This window comes from Candidozyma pseudohaemuli, assembly GCF_003013735.1.
Source record: "Candidozyma pseudohaemuli strain B12108 chromosome Unknown scaffold00003, whole genome shotgun sequence".
In the NCBI taxonomy this organism is placed as follows: domain Eukaryota; kingdom Fungi; phylum Ascomycota; class Pichiomycetes; order Serinales; family Metschnikowiaceae; genus Candidozyma; species Candidozyma pseudohaemuli.
In genome coordinates, this window is record NW_020194437.1 from 567309 (window position 1) to 584156 (window position 16848).

General features: G+C 49.5%; 6 protein-coding genes across 6 annotated transcripts; 2 read left to right on the top strand and 4 right to left on the bottom strand.

Annotated features, from left to right (window-relative positions):
- Positions 1–891: 891 nt before the first annotated feature.
- C7M61_002007 (uncharacterized protein) lies at positions 892–1371 on the bottom strand (the record flags this gene model as incomplete). The annotated part of the gene is made up of 1 exon (XM_024857397.1): positions 892–1371. The coding sequence occupies one exon, from the start codon at positions 1369–1371 to the stop codon at positions 892–894; it is 480 nt and encodes a 159-aa protein (XP_024714533.1).
- Positions 1372–2708: 1337 nt separating this feature from the next.
- Positions 2709–4406, bottom strand: C7M61_002008 (pepsin-like aspartic protease; the record flags this gene model as incomplete). Its single annotated transcript, XM_024857398.1, has 1 exon — positions 2709–4406. The coding sequence occupies one exon, from the start codon at positions 4404–4406 to the stop codon at positions 2709–2711; it is 1698 nt and encodes a 565-aa protein (XP_024714534.1).
- Positions 4407–5002: 596 nt separating this feature from the next.
- C7M61_002009 (tyrosine/serine/threonine protein phosphatase) lies at positions 5003–7936 on the bottom strand (the record flags this gene model as incomplete). Its single annotated transcript, XM_024857399.1, has 1 exon — positions 5003–7936. The coding sequence occupies one exon, from the start codon at positions 7934–7936 to the stop codon at positions 5003–5005; it is 2934 nt and encodes a 977-aa protein (XP_024714535.1).
- A 1869-nt stretch (positions 7937–9805) lies between these two features.
- C7M61_002010 (RNA-processing protein) lies at positions 9806–11950 on the top strand (the record flags this gene model as incomplete). The annotated part of the gene is made up of 1 exon (XM_024857400.1): positions 9806–11950. The coding sequence occupies one exon, from the start codon at positions 9806–9808 to the stop codon at positions 11948–11950; it is 2145 nt and encodes a 714-aa protein (XP_024714536.1).
- A 798-nt stretch (positions 11951–12748) lies between these two features.
- On the top strand, positions 12749–14116 carry KCH1 (Kch1p; the record flags this gene model as incomplete). Its single annotated transcript, XM_024857401.1, has 1 exon — positions 12749–14116. The coding sequence occupies one exon, from the start codon at positions 12749–12751 to the stop codon at positions 14114–14116; it is 1368 nt and encodes a 455-aa protein (XP_024714537.1).
- A 1012-nt stretch (positions 14117–15128) lies between these two features.
- Positions 15129–16712, bottom strand: UTP18 (Utp18p; the record flags this gene model as incomplete). Its single annotated transcript, XM_024857402.1, has 1 exon — positions 15129–16712. One exon carries the CDS (start codon positions 16710–16712, stop codon positions 15129–15131), a length of 1584 nt encoding a protein of 527 aa, XP_024714538.1.
- Between the last annotated feature and the right edge of the window lie 136 nt (positions 16713–16848).

Genomic DNA, 16848 nt, shown 5'->3' on the forward strand with positions numbered 1-16848 from the left:
TTTTTTTTTTTTCAAGAATAAAAATCTAGAAGAATCAGAGAATGATAAACATTGGGATAACGGAGAATTTGTCTCAGCCAAATAAATAGAGCCGATCTTCGACTCACGAGCTAAATACCGCAACCAAATTGAGGTAATAGTTGCCTCCAATTAGGTGCATGAGACACCCGTTTGGCACTGTAATTTGGCTTGGTTTGGAAAGCCCCATCTCACCCTGGTAGTATACAGAAGCGGTATTCGGTCCATCCACTGAAACTTGAATAGTGGGTTCTGGATTTCATTGGGTTGTGGAGGATTTCAAGGGTGGTGGCTGCGAAAAGTTATGGTGGAGGAGGTCTAGAAGTGTGGGATGGAGGAATGATGCCGATACGGTAAACCACCTTTTATGAGTAAATGTATTCCATCTCCAATTTTCTTACCTCAATTAAGTCTTAACATCTTCTTCGATCGCATTCAGTTCAACTGTGTACTTTTCTAGCAAAGGAGACACCCCATTGACTACCCAAACACCTCCTCTCTTGATGAAAATCTAATAGAAAAGTAAGCAAAATGAAGTGGCCCCAATACATTATCCATTATTTAAAGAAACTTCTCCTACTATTAATCAAACCTCACCTCACTGTGTACTTACCTCTATGGCAATGTAGACATCTCAGTGACCCATACGCAGCCATCCAACAAGTTCCTCGACAATCTCTCTCGACAACTCTCACCCAAAAATACATACCTACTTCTAGAAACCAGGGTCACTCCCGATCTCCCTCCACAATGCCATTGATGCACCCGCACAATGGCCTCCACCGCTTATCTCACCACGATCATTCCACACCGATACATGCAAATCTACAACTCTTTAGAAAAAACTTTTAATTCCGTACGTAACCGGGCCGCTTAGTAGGCGCCCTTGATAGCAGACATCACAGCTCCGGCAGCGCCAGCGCTGTCCTTGGTAGTAGCAGCAGCATCAGTGCCGTAGTTGTCACCACCGTATCCACCAGCACTGGTTGGAGCAGTGGAGGCGGTGGCAGTACCAGTGACTGGGTTGGTGCCGGTGGCAGTGGCGGTGCCAGCACCAGAGGTTGGGTGGAGCTTCTTGCTCAAGAAACCAGCAGCGTACTTCTTGAGGAGGTTGAAGATCTTGGAGATGAACTGCTTCTGGCCGTCAGAAAGCTCGAATCTCTTGTGCAAGTCGTCCTCAGAGGCGCCGTTCATCAACTCACGAACCACCATCTCGACGGTGGCCTCGTTGAAAAAGTCCATTTCTCTCTTGGAGAGCACAAGACCGCCCGAGTTCATCTCATCGACTGGGGCAGCACCAACGAGGGTGGAGGAGGTCAAGAAGGCGAGGGTAGCGACAGAAGCGAATTTCATTGGGTATCGAGGAAGAAAGGATGTAGAAGATGATGAGAAAGGGAAACTGGGAGGGATTTGGCCCACCCTTATATACTTTTCCCCCGGTGCCTGGCAGCCAGGCTGAGGAGGTGTATGGCTGCAAATTGGGTGCTGCGACCCCAGATGTCATTTACCCAACTGGGTAATTCGCAACCCTGCCAAATCCTGCCCCGGCTTTTGACAGGCGTCCGCATGCATATTCTCACCAACCCCAGTTACTCCTCTGGGTAACCCTACAATGGGACTCCAACGCCCGAGGGGCTTCCACGTCACGGGGAGCTGCAAATCACCGTCCGATCTGGAATGTGTCAAATGGCACCGTTTCTAGAATCCAACGGTGGGGGGTCCCTTTGATGTTGATGGTTTTGCAGTAATTCAAACTGTTCATGCAATTTTTGTAAAGCAGACTTTGTGAAGCACGGCTGATCAAATCGTCGGCATGCACCCCAGACCCGAACCTTGCGGTGAACCTTGCGGTGGGCGTTTTGGGTGCAAATTATGGCGTAAGGGGGGAAGCTTCGGTAGTGCATTCATTTTTGGCTCGAACAGCTACAATGCGTCTCGGCTGTGTCGAATCTCACCAATATCGAGGAACCTCACATGTCATGTGCCGTTTCTCCCTGAACGGGCTATGAAGATCTGGGGCTGAGATCTCATTGTGGATCGGTATTTTTCTTTTTGGTTGCTCATCGAAACTTGTTTTGGGTGCCTGTTGTGGTATACGGCCTTTTTCCCGTTTCATGTGGTGTGAGCTATGTGGGTTGCAAGGGACAAGTTGCCGTGTTTACCATTTAGGCTGGCGTGCTGAAAAGAAGCACTTTTGTTCGCTGCCTTTTCTGGAACCGTACCTGGGGCTCAGCGGGAATAGCCCTGGCACTTTCCCGAGAGGCCCGATAGGGCTGTTGCAAGGGAGTATGGAGCCTTTGTAGAGTGTACTTTTTGAAGTGACAGTAGGCAGAAGGGGAGGTAAATAAAAAAACAAAAAAAGGAAAATTCTAGAATAAAAGAAATGATCATCGATACAGTAATAAAGGGCTGATTTGGTGTGTGCTTTCGTTGGCCTAAATGTTCTCAAACATCAACAAAGGAAGGGCGCCGCCAACTACCCGTAGGCGACAAAAACTGCGTTTTCTGGTTTCGGGAATTTTTTACAAAAACACCTCTTCTTCCTGAAACGGTGAAGAAGGGAAAACCCCCGGTCCCCATTCCGTACCGAAGCATTCGAAATGGCAGAAAACAGCAAAGACAGAGGAAGCCACCAAATTAATTTCTACAAGGTCACTTAACAAAATGCAATTGAAACGAACTAACTTTTCCTAAACTACGCCGACCTTGGCATGGTTGGTGCCCTTGTGGACGGGAGCGTGGGTATCAGCAATGTGGTGCTTTCCGTCCTGGGCATGAGCATGGGCTCCAGCAGAAGCGTATCCGCCCAGACCAAAGTCGCCGCCAAAGTCGCCGCCAAAGTCCGGCATGTCCCCGTTACCTGGGTTCGAGTTGCCTGGACCAGAGTTGTTTGGGTCTGAGTTACCTGGACCAGAGTTGCCTGGGTCAGAGTTGCCTGGAGCGTTACCGCCAGTAGGAGCTGGGAAAGAGCCGCCGCTGGTAGGGTTGGCGCCTGGGTAGGTCCAGTCAGAAGGAGCAGCGTCGGTAGGGTTGGAGTTACCTGGAGAAGTGGCAGTTGGGGCGTTAGAAGCACCACCGTTGCCGCCAGAAGTGGCGGTTTGAGGAAGCGAGGTTGGAGCGTTTCCACCGGAAGTTGGAGCGTTTCCACCGGAAGTTGGGGAAGAACCACCGCTGGAAGTGTTGTTGGATGGAGGAGAGTGGCCTCCACCGCTGTTCTGGGACTGAGCAAGAGAGATCTCCTGGTTGTCGAGGTCATAGTACACGTAGGCGTTTCTCAAGAAAGCGTCACCCAAAATGTACCTGTCCTGGTAGTCGGTGAATCCCAACATGCACTTGTTCTCCTCGAACTTCATGATGACGTCCTGGTAGGAGGCTCTGATCTTGTTCTTGCCAAAGTCAAACTCGATGAACTTGTCGGTGGGCTGCTGGCAGTCCACGTAACGTTCCACAAGGCCGTTGGAAGGCGTCACCTTGTTGGGCTTGAAAATTTCATCAAAGTGGTTCATCACCTCGGTGGGCAAGATACCACCAGTGGTACCGGAATCCAAAAGCACTGGGGCGCCGACGTTGATGCTCTTGCCGTCAATGTTCATGTTGTTCAAGGTGATGGCCAACCCGTTGGCACTCTTGTCCACAGGGTAGGTGGTCAAGTCACCCTGGTACTTGGAGGAGTCCTTTCCACCAAACAAGATGGTACCCTGGCTCTGGTCGCCACCGCTGTTGATCCACAAGGAGTAGGAAGCCAGCTCGATGACTCCTTGCTTCTTCAATGCCCATGGAAGGTTGTCGTACTCGGATCCTCCGCTGTTCAACGAAGCCTCCTGGTTCTTGTCGGCAATACCCAAGATACCGTATCCGTTGTCGTTGGACAGCGAGACAACACCAAACTGGAAGTCCTTGAGAAGGTTTTCGCCGTTGAAGCCGAACGAGTCGGTGTAGTAGTCACCGTTGGAAGAAGTCTGATCCAAGTACGAAATCTCGAACTTCTGGCCGGTGTTCTTGCCCAGCGACGAGTCGTAGTGGCCACCTTCACCAGATCCAGACTGACCCCACACCCAGAGGTCCGACGATCCAGTGTCCAAGGAAACAGTGCACTTGGAGTTACCCACGTTGACGTCAATGTGGTAGATGACATCCTGGTAGTTGGTGATGGTCACCTCCTTGTCTCTTTTGAAGTGACGTTTCTCGATGCCTTCGACCATCTTTGGCCAGAAGTCACTGGAAGCGTGGTCTCTTCTGGTGATGTCAAAGTTCAACGAGACAGCGGTGGCCTCGACACCAGAAGAAGACGATTTGGTGTCGGCCTTTTGAGACTCGCCCTTGTTGGGGATGTACAAGGCGTGAGTGAGCGAACAAGCGAGGGAAAGGAGAGTAAGGAATGAAAGCATTGGTGTTGAGCTGGCAAGAGTGGGATCCGGCGGTGTATTTATATGTTTTCCGTGCCAGAGGGTCTTCTGGGGCTTTGGCTGCGAAAAATACAGAAAAAAGAAAAACACTGGGGCCAATCTGCTGCGGCTGCAGGTGGGGCCGTGCGTCCCCGAGTTTGACAAATAAACCGCCTTATTCTAGACGCTCGGGTTTCGCCTTTGTCCAGAATGCCGTTGTCTGGTGCAGCCAGTGTACGTAGCTTTCCACAACCTGGGGTAGGTTCCTGGTACCTGGTTCCTGGGACGCGGTGCGTGGCTTTGACGTGCGATACAGGACTTGTTGGGGCAGTGCAGTTCTAGATGGTACCTTAGAGTAGCCAATACGGTGCTGCCCAAAGTTTGAAAAAGGTATTCCATGACAGCTGCATCTTAACGTCACATAGCAAAGATAAACAGATCGTCCGGACTTTTCCAAAGCGGTGGTGTCAGCGTAGTATGGGCGAGCGTACCTTACGTCATTCTGGTTCGCTACGCCCATCGCATTCTCAACGTCCTATTGTGCATTGCATCATTTCCCGCTGCGACAGCCACTTTGGGCGCAATTGAGTCCAGATCGGTTACCGACTGCTCAAGTATGGAAGATTCAACTTTTCGATCTCGCGGCACATCATGAACCAGTCGATCTTGCGGAGAACGGCTCCTTTCTCCTTCTGTGCGTCTCCTTCTTCTTCCCACTTGAACAACTCGTACATGAACCGTAGATTGGGCTGGATCACAATATTCAACCTCCTCACTCGAACATACAAGTAGGCTTGAGCTAAGCTGAGCTGGAGCCGCCTCATCACCTCGGCTATCACCACCGTGGCTGATCTGGAAACTCCAACTCGGCAATGTACCAAGATCTTCGTATCTCCATGGCTTCGTTTGAACTCCTCGTCGATGGCTTTGAGCATCGACGGAAGGGCGTTGCTGAGTTCATCAATTCCATCGTCTTGCAAATTGTTCACTTTCATCACCAGCTGCACAGAACATTGTACTTTGCTGCGATGTAGGCTCTCCTCCTTGGGTTTGATCGTATACTGCTCGATGTTTCCATTGTCAAGCTCATCGATGATGATGTCATTATTGTGTTGGAATTTGTGACCGTGGAGCCAGTCGAGGTTCTCCCCGACGCTGATCACACACTTGATTCCCAATCGAGACAAGAGCGCCAAACTGTTGGCATGCTTAAGCGACCCCAAATAGAGGTAAGGGAGAATTCTCGAGGGAAACGACCCCTCAACGTCTTCTACCCAGTCCTTGTCGAGGTATGACAGGGTATCGCTAAGCTCCTCCTCGTCCTCGGTGTCGGACGAGTCCGTGTCCGAGTCGTTTCGGATATAGCCTAACCGGAATTTCGATGGAATGTGTTTCACTCTCTGAGGTTTGATGGGACCTAGAAGCACCTCGTTGAGCTCCTTGCTAGTAATGACCTCTGGCTCGTTCCACTCCACCTTTTTCGAAGGATTATTTGGGCTGAACTTGCGCATCAAGACCTCGAGTTTACGCAAAATCACAACATCGCTGCTGAAGATGTAGAACGGCCTTCCGTACGTCAAATGTACCTTAATCATTGCGTCATTTAGCGACAAATTCTCGGCATACATGATATAGCAGAAGATGAGTAGCGACAGCTCAGTGTATCCATCTGAGCAATAAATAAGGGAAGCAAGGCTCCCGGGTGCCGTTGATGACGAATAAAGATAGAGCAACTTGCAGGTGTTGACAATGCACATGAGGTTTTCCTGCTTGCAATCGCCTATGCCAATTGACCCAGATGATGGGAAATCGAGATGATGGGTATCGTCGGTTTCTGAAGCGCTATGTGAGGAGATGGTGTACTCGAAAAGCAATTGGGAAAGCGTCTCCATCTCTGGAAACTTGGCGTCGTTATGACAATGAACAAAAAGCTTCCAGTGGGCACGAGGCTTCGGTAACAAGCTTTCAAATCTTGAAGGCGTGAGTTCGTCGTATACCACGGTGGACCTTGAAGGCTCGCAATAGTTGGGAGATTCCTGAGTTAGTTTGGGTGCTTCATCGACAGCTGCTGGATACTCATCCAGGCGCAAGACCTGAAGCATAACTTCATGGTCCCATGTGTTACCCAGCCAAACGTTCTGGTGCAACTTAGAAGCTGCAGACATGACGGTGGTTTCTAGCTTCTCCTTGATTTGCAAGTTTGAATCCCAGAGTGGGTAGTAATGAAGCTTCAGATGGTTGAAACAATGGTGGAAGAGCAGGGTACGTTTGCTGTATCCAAAAATGTCCTTAGCTTTTGCGGAAGCACGGGGCGTGAAGATACGGAACCCTTCGTCGTGTTTGATGGAGTCCTGCGGTTTGAGCAAGAAAACGTTATACTTTCTGGGATTCGTTCGTTCATCCACAATTTGAGCTAGACGAAGAAGCCTGGCAACACTAGCGGCCCTAGACTTCCCATCAGCTTGTGCCTTGGGAGAACCGTATACCACAAAGTCGGCACACCGAGCCAGCTTGGCGACCTGAATGTGGAAGTTACGGAGCGAGATGCCTCTGTCGGGATCAAGATTGAGAAACTCGGGCATGAATCCGGTCACGAAGCAGTCGCTGGTGATGGCAGCCACAAGAGACTCCATCTTCTCCACGGGAACATCGTCAAAAAGCGTCATTATGAAGGAAAGGATCATTTTCTCCACCTCCCGCCTGGAGAACTCAATCTTTTTGAGAACCTCGTCAAGGCCTATGGAATTGTGGAGAATCTCGTCCTCGGGGTAGCTGTCCTTGTCTGCCTCTATCGTGATCAAAAAGCGGGCATCGGCAGGTCTGGCAAAGTGGGTATTGAAGTCCACGCTGGACTCATCAGACTCACTATGCGCCATCTGCTGAAACACAAAGAACAGCCGCTGGGTGAAGTTCTCGGGGTGGAGTCCATGGAGCCACGGAAACATCTGGTTGGTCGGCGGTAGTGGTTTGTTGAAGTACCACTGGAGCACCGTAGAAAGCCTCTGCGGCGTGATTGTCCGTACATCTACCTTGTCGCTGTCTGGAGCCACCGGTAGGTGTGAGTAGAAGGAGGAGGCTGGGTCTAGTGGAGAGATAGTCTCCAGAAGCGGGTAATCCTCGTCGACGTTGAGTTTCTTCGTCTTGGAGCTGATGCCATAGCACACCTCGCAGTCTGCGGATTCCTCGCCAATAGGGTTGTCTCCAGCGGTGTTGAGGGTGTGGAAACGAGCCCTGAACCGGTCTCTTTCGTGGACCAGGTCGTTCAGGGCCAGTGACAGTCTTTTGCTCTTTACTCCCGAGAGCCGAGGAATCTCGTCCAAGTCGGTGGCGAAAACACCGGGGTCCAGCTTGAGGCTGCTCAGGAGCTTCTCGTCCAAAGACGGACTGAGAAACGCTTCGTTATCGTCCTTGATGTCCTCGAGTCCGGGCAATCTGCTGAAGGAAACCACCCGAGGAACCAGATCGTGTGTACTGGCTATGGGAGGGCTTCGAGGAGCCGGCAGGACCAGCATGGAGTGTTCTGTAGCGGTCATGGCCACAGAGCGATTGGAGTGGAAATTTGTGGTGATTGTGGAAACGGTGGGGCAAGTTGAGAAAACCACTGATCCTGGGTTATAAGCGTTTGGGGGTTCGAAAAAAGCAAGATTTTTCACAAAAACAGCCAGTTGAATGGCGGGCCACAGGGTGGCAGAGACTGGGGTAGGAAAAGACGGTAGCGATACTGACTTGATACGGAGTGCGAATCAGGCGAGGAGATAGGGTTTGGGGGGTGGAGGAGAAAACGCCCCAGCAGAGGATTTTTTAGGATTTTGAGTTTTTTGATGAAAAATGGAAGGTGTTCAAAAAACGCTGATTTGCTGAAATTGTGGAATTTCCCTGGCGCCGCCGGAATCGTATCTCCTACGTCTTTTAGATGACTCGGGGCCGCCCGGACCAGATAAGGCTTGTCCACAGGCGCCACGCAGGGACCTGGCTGTTTTAAAGCCACAAGGAAAGAAACTTTTTTTCAGAGAGCTGGATTTTGGAAAAATTGGGGGAATTGGGTAAATCGGTTTGAAAGCACGGAATTCTCGTATTTTTGCGCCAGCCGTGCTCTTCGCTGCACCGACGTTTCGCAGCCACGCCAAAGTCCGAGAAATTCCGTCTTCTGACTGGGCGACCCTGCAAAAACTTCACCCTTTTGTTTTTTTATCTTTATCAAAGGAGATTTTGACTTTCGCTAAACCAACGGAATCGCTTCTTCTCGGCGTTTGCACCATTGTCGCCAGGACGGGTGCCCAAAGAGGAAACTCGCCTAGGCTCGCTGATAGGCTCGCTGATAGGCTCCTTGCACAATGGCAGGGTATGGTGGGGCAGTTTGGGGTAACTATGTGAAAAATGTCGGAGGGGTGGTTTTGGAGATTTAGGCTGGAGGATCACAATGGTACTTTTGGTTTTGAAGGGGTGCCAAGGTTTGGGTCCGGTTGGGCTGGTCCGGGTGGGTACTAGGGAACTAGGGAACTAGAAGATATTGTCTGGAATCTAGAGAGCTCTGAAACGTAGGAAGCTCTAAAATCTGGAAATCTCTGATATCAATGCATTGTGGTATTTATGACATTGGCAACAACGCAAAGTATGATTGTAAGTCCAGTTGTATGGTCTCCCTTCTGATGGTCTCTCTTCTGATGGTATTGTATCCTACTAAGGCTGACCTACCCGATTACAAGATGTGAAGTAATCGCAGCTCCATGTATACTAGCAAGACTTTGGTGGCTTAGGCAATTACTATCTCGACTAATAGCCAACTGTGACATCTAGGGCTATCTCTCTTTCAACTGAACGCCGTTTGTTCGAAGGCCACAAGTTAGTTAACCCCTGTAAGAATTGTGCAGCATTCGAAAGCATGATAAATAGCAAGAGCTGAACTGTATGAAAATAGTGAAATGGTCATGATGCCTATTCTGTATAAACCCTATAGTAGAGCGGCTTCGTTATGGTAGATGCTTATTGCAACTCACTTTCCACCCAACAGACCAGCTAACGATATTGAAGTCAAATACAGAGCCAAACTCAAAACCTCTGCAATTGAGTATCAAATTCGGCTTAGAATTGTATTACTTGTTTCAAAGCCTGACTTTGTAGAATACTACTCGCAGTACAAGTCTACCTGTCCTGCCACCCCGTACACATCTCAACTACAGAATAACGAGCTACCCACAAGAACACCACATTCCTTCTTCAAAACCACCATTTTTCAAAAAAAAAAAAAAAAAAAAAAAAATAAAGAATAGCACCTTCCTTTCATACCATACCTTGATGAATTCTTCTACTGGAGCTTTGGTCACGTGACCTGTGTCACATGCGCATACACCTACTTTTCAGGCTTCACCATCAACACCCAAACTCAACTTCCATAATCCACCATGGCCGACGAAGCCGCAGCAATTATTACGCAGTTGGACCAAGCACGTGAGCTTGCGTTCTCCAACGCAGACATGTTTCCCCAGGTGGTGAAGCAGATTCTCAATTTGGTCAACCACCCATCGCTAGAGATCCAGAGGTGGTGTGCTCTTTTCCTTAAAAAGGCCTTTGCCGCTGGACCTGAATTGGTTTCTGCAGGCGTGAAAATCGACCTTGCCATTGACGCTTTAATACCTGCTAAGACATTGGCTCAGACAAAAGACCTAGAAGTGTTCACTGCAGTGATCGATTTGAGTGTTACCCTCTATAAACTCGTATTCCGCTATGTGGCCGAGAACGACGGCAGCCATGCCATTTGGGACAATCTTCGAAACCTCAAGAATGACCTCATTTACAAGTACGACCTGCAATTTCCATTCGAGCCTTCGTTCGAAAAAGAACACGATCAGGTGAGAAACTTGGACTCCAAGTTGGAGCTTCTCAAATTCATCTTCACCGTGATCGATTACCAACTGCAGTCTGTCTCTACAAGATACTACTCCTTGGCCCGTGTCAATCCTGGCCACACGCTCATAAAACAGGGACCCATGGAAGCAGAGGCTCTGGCTCTTTTGGATAAGGTATTCGAGCCACTCCAGGACGACATATTGGTGACCCCTGTCATCACAGCTGTGCTTAATCACTTGGCGGTTTTAGTCCGTAGAAAGCGCCGGTTCATCGACCGCATCATCCCAGTGCTTGAAGGTTTCGAGTCTAATCTGAAACTCCAGTCGAACTACGAATCGCTAGAATCGTTTAAGTTGGCTAAAAAATACTGTGACAGAACTTTGAGAGTGTTGCTTAATTACATGAGCAAATGCCAGGTTGTTCCACCCAACTTCCAGAACTCCGTCGCCAAAAAGATCTCCTTACTTACTGCTAGAGGAGATGACATCAGAAAGAAAAACATTTTGGAACCATCTCCCGCCGACGAGAACATCAGGAAGCGCAAATATGAAGGTTTTGAGAACCCACTGAAGAAACTCAAAACCCTTGACTACAAGAACTTATACGCCTTGACCAACGTGAACAGCGACCTTAACAATTTCGATTTATCCACGCTTCCGCAGAACATTTTGGTGTCCATGGCTCTCACAGCGTTGCTGAGGGCTGACGTCAAGAGGCTCACGAGAGCTTTGGAAATCGTTGGTGAAAGGTATACAGACGTAGTTAAGGATGTTGTGAGTGTCAAGAGTGAAGGTGCTAAGCGTGAGGGCGGTGATGACGAAGATGAAGATGACGATGATGCCGCTGAGAATTTTGCTGCTGAAACAACATACACGGTTCCCCCTCCCAAGGCGCTTTCGTTCCAGGAGAAGAAGGAACACGTCAAGATGATTGTGGAGAGCTTCTTTGAGCTTTCGGAACGCAAGACCAAGAATGGTGAAGTCAAGGAGAAGGATGATGATAAAATCAGCAAACAGCTCACCAAAGTGGCCATCAAAACGTGGGACCAGGACTCATGGCTTATTCTTCTTACGCGGTTGGCTACAAGAGGTATGCTGACGATCGAAGGAGACGAAAGCCTGACGGACGTTGCTCAGAACGAGCAGCTCAGTGATATCATCAGACAGGCGCTTTTTGACCATTTCCTCGGGAACATCCACGAAAGGGTGGATACCACTATTGAATGGCTCAATGAGGAATGGTACAGCGAAAAGGTCAGCAACGAGGAAAAGGCCCGTCAGGAGATCGAGGAGAAATGGCAAAAGAAGTACGAAGAGGACCCCAATCTGGTAAGCGACGTTCAAGAAAAAGTGGACCAGGAAGTGGAGAGCATTACGGTGGAAACCCCACGCTACAACAAGTGGTGCCAGAAAGTGTTGGACGCCATGATTCCTTTCCTCGAGCCCACAGACAGAAAAATATTCTTGAGAATGGTGAGTGACTTGCCGTACCTCAACAAGAGCATGCTCGGGGGCATCAAGTCCTTATGTGCTGATCCAGCGCGGTCGAAACTTGGGTTTTTGGCGCTTCAGTTCTTGGTCATGTACAGACCGCCAGTGAAGGAGGCTTGTTTTGAGGTGTTGCGTGAGCTCAAGGACAGTGATCAGGAGGATTTGAAGGAGGAGGCGCTGAAGCTTCTTACCAAGTACGGACAGGCATAGGTGAACAATGCTGCATGTTTTGACGTGGACTAAAGAATACGAAGAGAAGAAAAAACAGATCGGCTGAGGATTATCAAAGGAGGCTGGGTTTTCTACGGAAACTTGTCAATGATACTACTTTTTGTGGCACCAGATCAACTCGTCATTAGGGCTACATCGAGTGGCTCTCGGCTGTGTGTGCCAGACGGCTCTACAGGACGTTTAGACGCACTTACACGAGAACCAGGCAATGTTGAAATTCCCAAACAAAGGAAATTCAGACGACGTTCCTCAATTTCAAGGAATGTCAAAATATTCTCCAGAATGTCAGAGGAATGAGAATGGTGCTATATTTGTCCGTCTCAGATGTGAAACAGTGCCACACCTGGAGCCATGCCTGGCTGGTCGAGAACATTTAGGCAGGAAGAGGGGGGCAGTCGCGCCGCGAATGAAGATCTATCGGAGTAACGAGCAACGAAAAAAGTGTGAAAATCTAGGCAGCCAGCGAAAAAACCGTTCGGTGTTTCGAATATTGCCGTTGTATCCAGCCTTTGTTTCGGGCTTCTTTGCTTGCAATGGAGTTTTTCTCGGCCCTACACGTTTCAGAAGGCACGCATTGTTTCGAAAGTGTTAGATCGCCTCCCAAAAATAGCGCGCCTTGCGACTGCGCTCTAACTGCCTGCGACTAAATCGTACTTATCTGGCGATCCTCTGCATCCTCATCTCCACCTTCTTTAACCTGTCATTCCTTCACTTTCTTTTTTCCTTTGCTGCTACTCCTTCTTTTCAAAACAGCATTGACCGCATCACCGGCAGGGCATGCCGTTCAACACTCAGAAACAGCTCAAGGACGTCGATGCCTCTACCTTTGATATCGTCAAGGTGGAGGCCTTCCACAACACCAGATTCGGCACCATCTTCACGTACATCTGGCAGTGGTTCCAGCTTCTCCTTATGATCGCTATCTTGGCTGTTGATACGTATACATGTGTCAATATCTTGGTGTTCAACCGCTGGTCCACTGGCGAGTACCAGGTGTACGAGTACAATGTGGCCAAGTGGATTTTCACGGGGTGTATTTTGTTTCGTTACGGCTTGATGCTTTACCACTTGGCCTGGGGCATTCACATCTACAGAACTCGCAACATTGCCCTTGCCTACTTGAACAACGTCGCTAAGCTCATGTACCGTCTCAGACACTTTGACTACCACTGCTTGTTTCATGAGATCGAGCAGGAGGGCTTCTTCGATTGGGCGTGTTTTCTTGTCTACGAGGAGATCGACAATGCCATGGAGGTGCTTGTCGCTGATACGCCTAGACAGGTTATCAATATCTTGACCTTGCGTTACTACGCCACGGACGGCGACCAGAACAACGACATTTTGGACAACATCAAGAACATCGCCAACACCAACGTTCGGCTCTCGGTCATCCTCTCGCTCCAATTGGCGTCGGTGGCTCTTTTTGCATTTTTCTTCTTCAAGTTCTTGCTTGGCATGCTTCTCTACATTCCCATCAGAGTCAAGGTCTCCCACCGCGGTTTCAAGCTGTTGAAGCTGTACTGCTACGATGTGGTGAACGACAAGGTCCGTCTTCTCGTGACGAAGAACCACAAGTCCAGGAAGCAGATCCTCGAGGAAGGTATTCTCGACTTGGAGAACATCAGAGCGAACCCTTTGCTCGGCTCCGAGTCGCTGTTGGACTTGAGCGATGTGAAGGTGGCTCAGCCATTTTCTCGTCATCAAACGGGCGAGCCGTTGGCCAGTCTACGGAAACCTCACGTTGCGCATACCACCACTACATTGGCATCTGCTCGGGAAAGTCCGTACAGAGACGTGCAGCGGAACCCGTTTGCGGACCAGTTCCAGCAGGCGTCGACGAGAACCTACACGGCCGACTTCAGCAACCCGTTTGCCGACTCCAACGTTGCCATGCCGCTTCAGGCGATGCATCCTATGAGAACGGGTTCAGCATCGTCACTCACCGAAGCACCAGGATTCGCTCGTCAAACCTCTGCCTCGTCGCTCCAGGACCTGCCGCTTCTTCCCAAGAGCGACAGCTTCCAAGACTCCATAGCCTCGCACCTGTCGAGCATCTCATCGTCTTCCAATGACGACGCCCCACAAGACACCCCGTACCCTGTGCGTGGCGTGTCCATGTATGGCTCCGATACGTATCAACTTTAGCATAATAGATTCATTCCTATGTACATTTCCCAAAACTCTTTTCAACCTCTACTTCTGCTCGTACTCCTTCTTCAACTTGGCCAACTCCTCGTCCGAGATAGGAGGAATAGGAATGTCGGCAAAGTCGTCCTGGTTAAGCACCTTCCAAGTGTAAGCATACACACCGAAAGGAATGGCGCCAACAACACAAAGAGCAGCCATGTTCTTCCAGAAGTAAGGTTTTCTCACTCTGTAAAGAGCAGGGGTCATCTGGTGGGTGATCGGGTCTCTGTAGCGGGACTGGCCCTTTCTGGCGGTTAGTAAGGATTTCAATGTGGTTTTTCATGGTTTTTGGTGGACATACGGGGCACCGATAACTGGCATGGTGGAGGAGTGTGGTAATTATCAGATCACTTTCGCGAAGGCAGAGTTGATAGTGTAGTGGGTGGGGGAGAGGCGAGGAAAAATTGGCGAAATAGATGGAAGTGGATTTCCGGGAATAAGTAGTGGGATTCAGAGAATTGAAAAGATGTGTTGATTGAAAGTTGCTCTTTTTTTTTTTGTTCAAAGAAATGGTCCATTGGTTGGTGCTCTGATGCCGAGTATTAGTAGTGCGGCACTGGACCATCTGTCTCAGGTTGGTGAAGCGATAGATGGGGCCTTTCCCGGCGTTATTGTATAGACTTTATCTGTTCCTTTTTATATTGCCATTGAAAGCTTGGGAAAATACGAAGTTGGTTTTATATCTGGATTATGAGTTTTCATCCAGTCTCCGTATTCACCAGATGGCTGCGAAAGTTTGTAACTACTTAGAAAAGTTCAATAATACATGGAACTAAGGAATATTGAAAACTTCAAAAGACTCAAAAAGGTAAATGGAATCAACTCTATTGCCCCGTAGGAGCTTCAAATAATACATCACCATTACCACCCGCCACTTCATTCAAAAACTAGATCACAGTATCCCACCAAACTCAATCCTACTGATACCCTAACCCTACATCATCCTCCATGCACGTTTTATTATGTAATGCTAATAGTGGTCCAAGCGCCAGAGAGTGACCTTTCCGGTGTCGTTGGCGATAGCCAACATCTGGCTGTTTGGGGTGAATTGCACGCAAGTCACTCTACCCAAGGGCGTAGCTGCCGTAGGCCAGTTGGCAAAAACCGTGCCCAGCGGCATGTGAATGAGCTTGAGGGCGTCCTTCTTTTGCTTCGAAGCAACACACAAGATCTGACCGTCTGGAGAGAACTTGGCCTCGAATACCTGGGTGACCAAATTGCCGACGCTGCGGAACGGCTTTGGATTCTGGCCGTTGGTGAAGGTGGTACGGTCAAAAAGGTTCACGACACCGCTTTTCGTGCCGATGGCAAGCCAGCGGTCTGTGGGGCCACCAAGGGCGATTTTAGTAACTGCAACAGCAGAGGAGTCGCTCCAACGACGAGCAATCTCGATGTCGGGAGCCTGGAGATTGAACTCCCACACGTCGCCGGCGAAGTTCGCCACTATGAGGTGCTTTTCGTCTTTTGTGAATTCGAAATCGGCAACATAGCCGTCCACCTTGTATGCTCTGTGGAGCTGGGTGGTTCTGCTGTTTAGAAGGTTGACGTAGCCGTTGGAACCAAGCAACGCCACGAAGGTGCCCTTGGGACTGATTTTGAAGTATTCGAACGAACGCTGGCTCTCTTCCTGTCCGTACATTCTCAGCACCTTGTCAACAGCCTCAGTGGTGGTATCCCATCTGCTCATGTAACGTCTTCTACCGGAGGAGTAGACAAGACTGGAGGCGGGGTCGGGCGAAAACTGGCAGCTTCTTATAGGCACATCTTTGAAGAAAACGGTCGACACAAGCTTGTTGGTTCTGCCGTCGATGTTGAAGATTCGTAACGTCTTGTCCATACCGCCTGTGAGAAGAAGTGGATGCAGCGGGTGGAAGCTCATGGCGAGGATAGGACCCTGGCCACGACGAGCAATGTTGGCGTCCTTGAGTCTGGAAATCAGAATCTTGGTGGGCAGAAGAAGCGCAGTTTTCAGCTTGACGTACTTCAGGTTCAGACTTAGGAGCTGCGTCAATCCCTTGATGTTCTTGCCGAGATCAACCCCGCTGTCCTCGTCGCTGTCTATGTTCTCGGCGTCGCTGCCGTCTTCTATTTGTGTGGTTTCATCAGCCCAGGATGGTCTGGGGAAGATCTTTTCAAACTGGGCTCTGAGTCTGGCAACGTATGCGGGCGCCAGAAGAGCGGTTTCTTCATGCAGTTGCCTGAGCTTCTTCAGACGGTCGCTGATCACCAGAACGGTGTGTTTTTCGTCATCTGAATCGTGCCATACTGCCTCATCTTCATCGACATCCATGCCATCCTCATCCTTGGTTTCGATTTCATGGAAATTGCTGGCGTCTCCGCCGTCGTCAAGGAAAAACATGTCTTCCTCTTCTTCGTTTTCACTCTCTCCTTCGCTGAAGCTCTCCATGGCTTCCTGTTCATCGTCGGAGGATCCGTAGAGATTCTCTATTTTTCGGAGGTTGGCCTCGAATCCGGCATTATCACCGAAAACAAGCTTCTCTAGCTCCAACTCCTCTTCGTCCTTGGGCCTGGCTCCGTCTAGAGTGTCTGGCATGGGCTTCTATTATATAGTTTTGGATCTATTATGGAGCGATGGATGCGATGCTTTTTCAGTGATGAGATCGCACCCGTGCACCACGCCCTTTGTCTATATGCTATATACACTGATTGCCTGAACCTGTTTTAGCTTG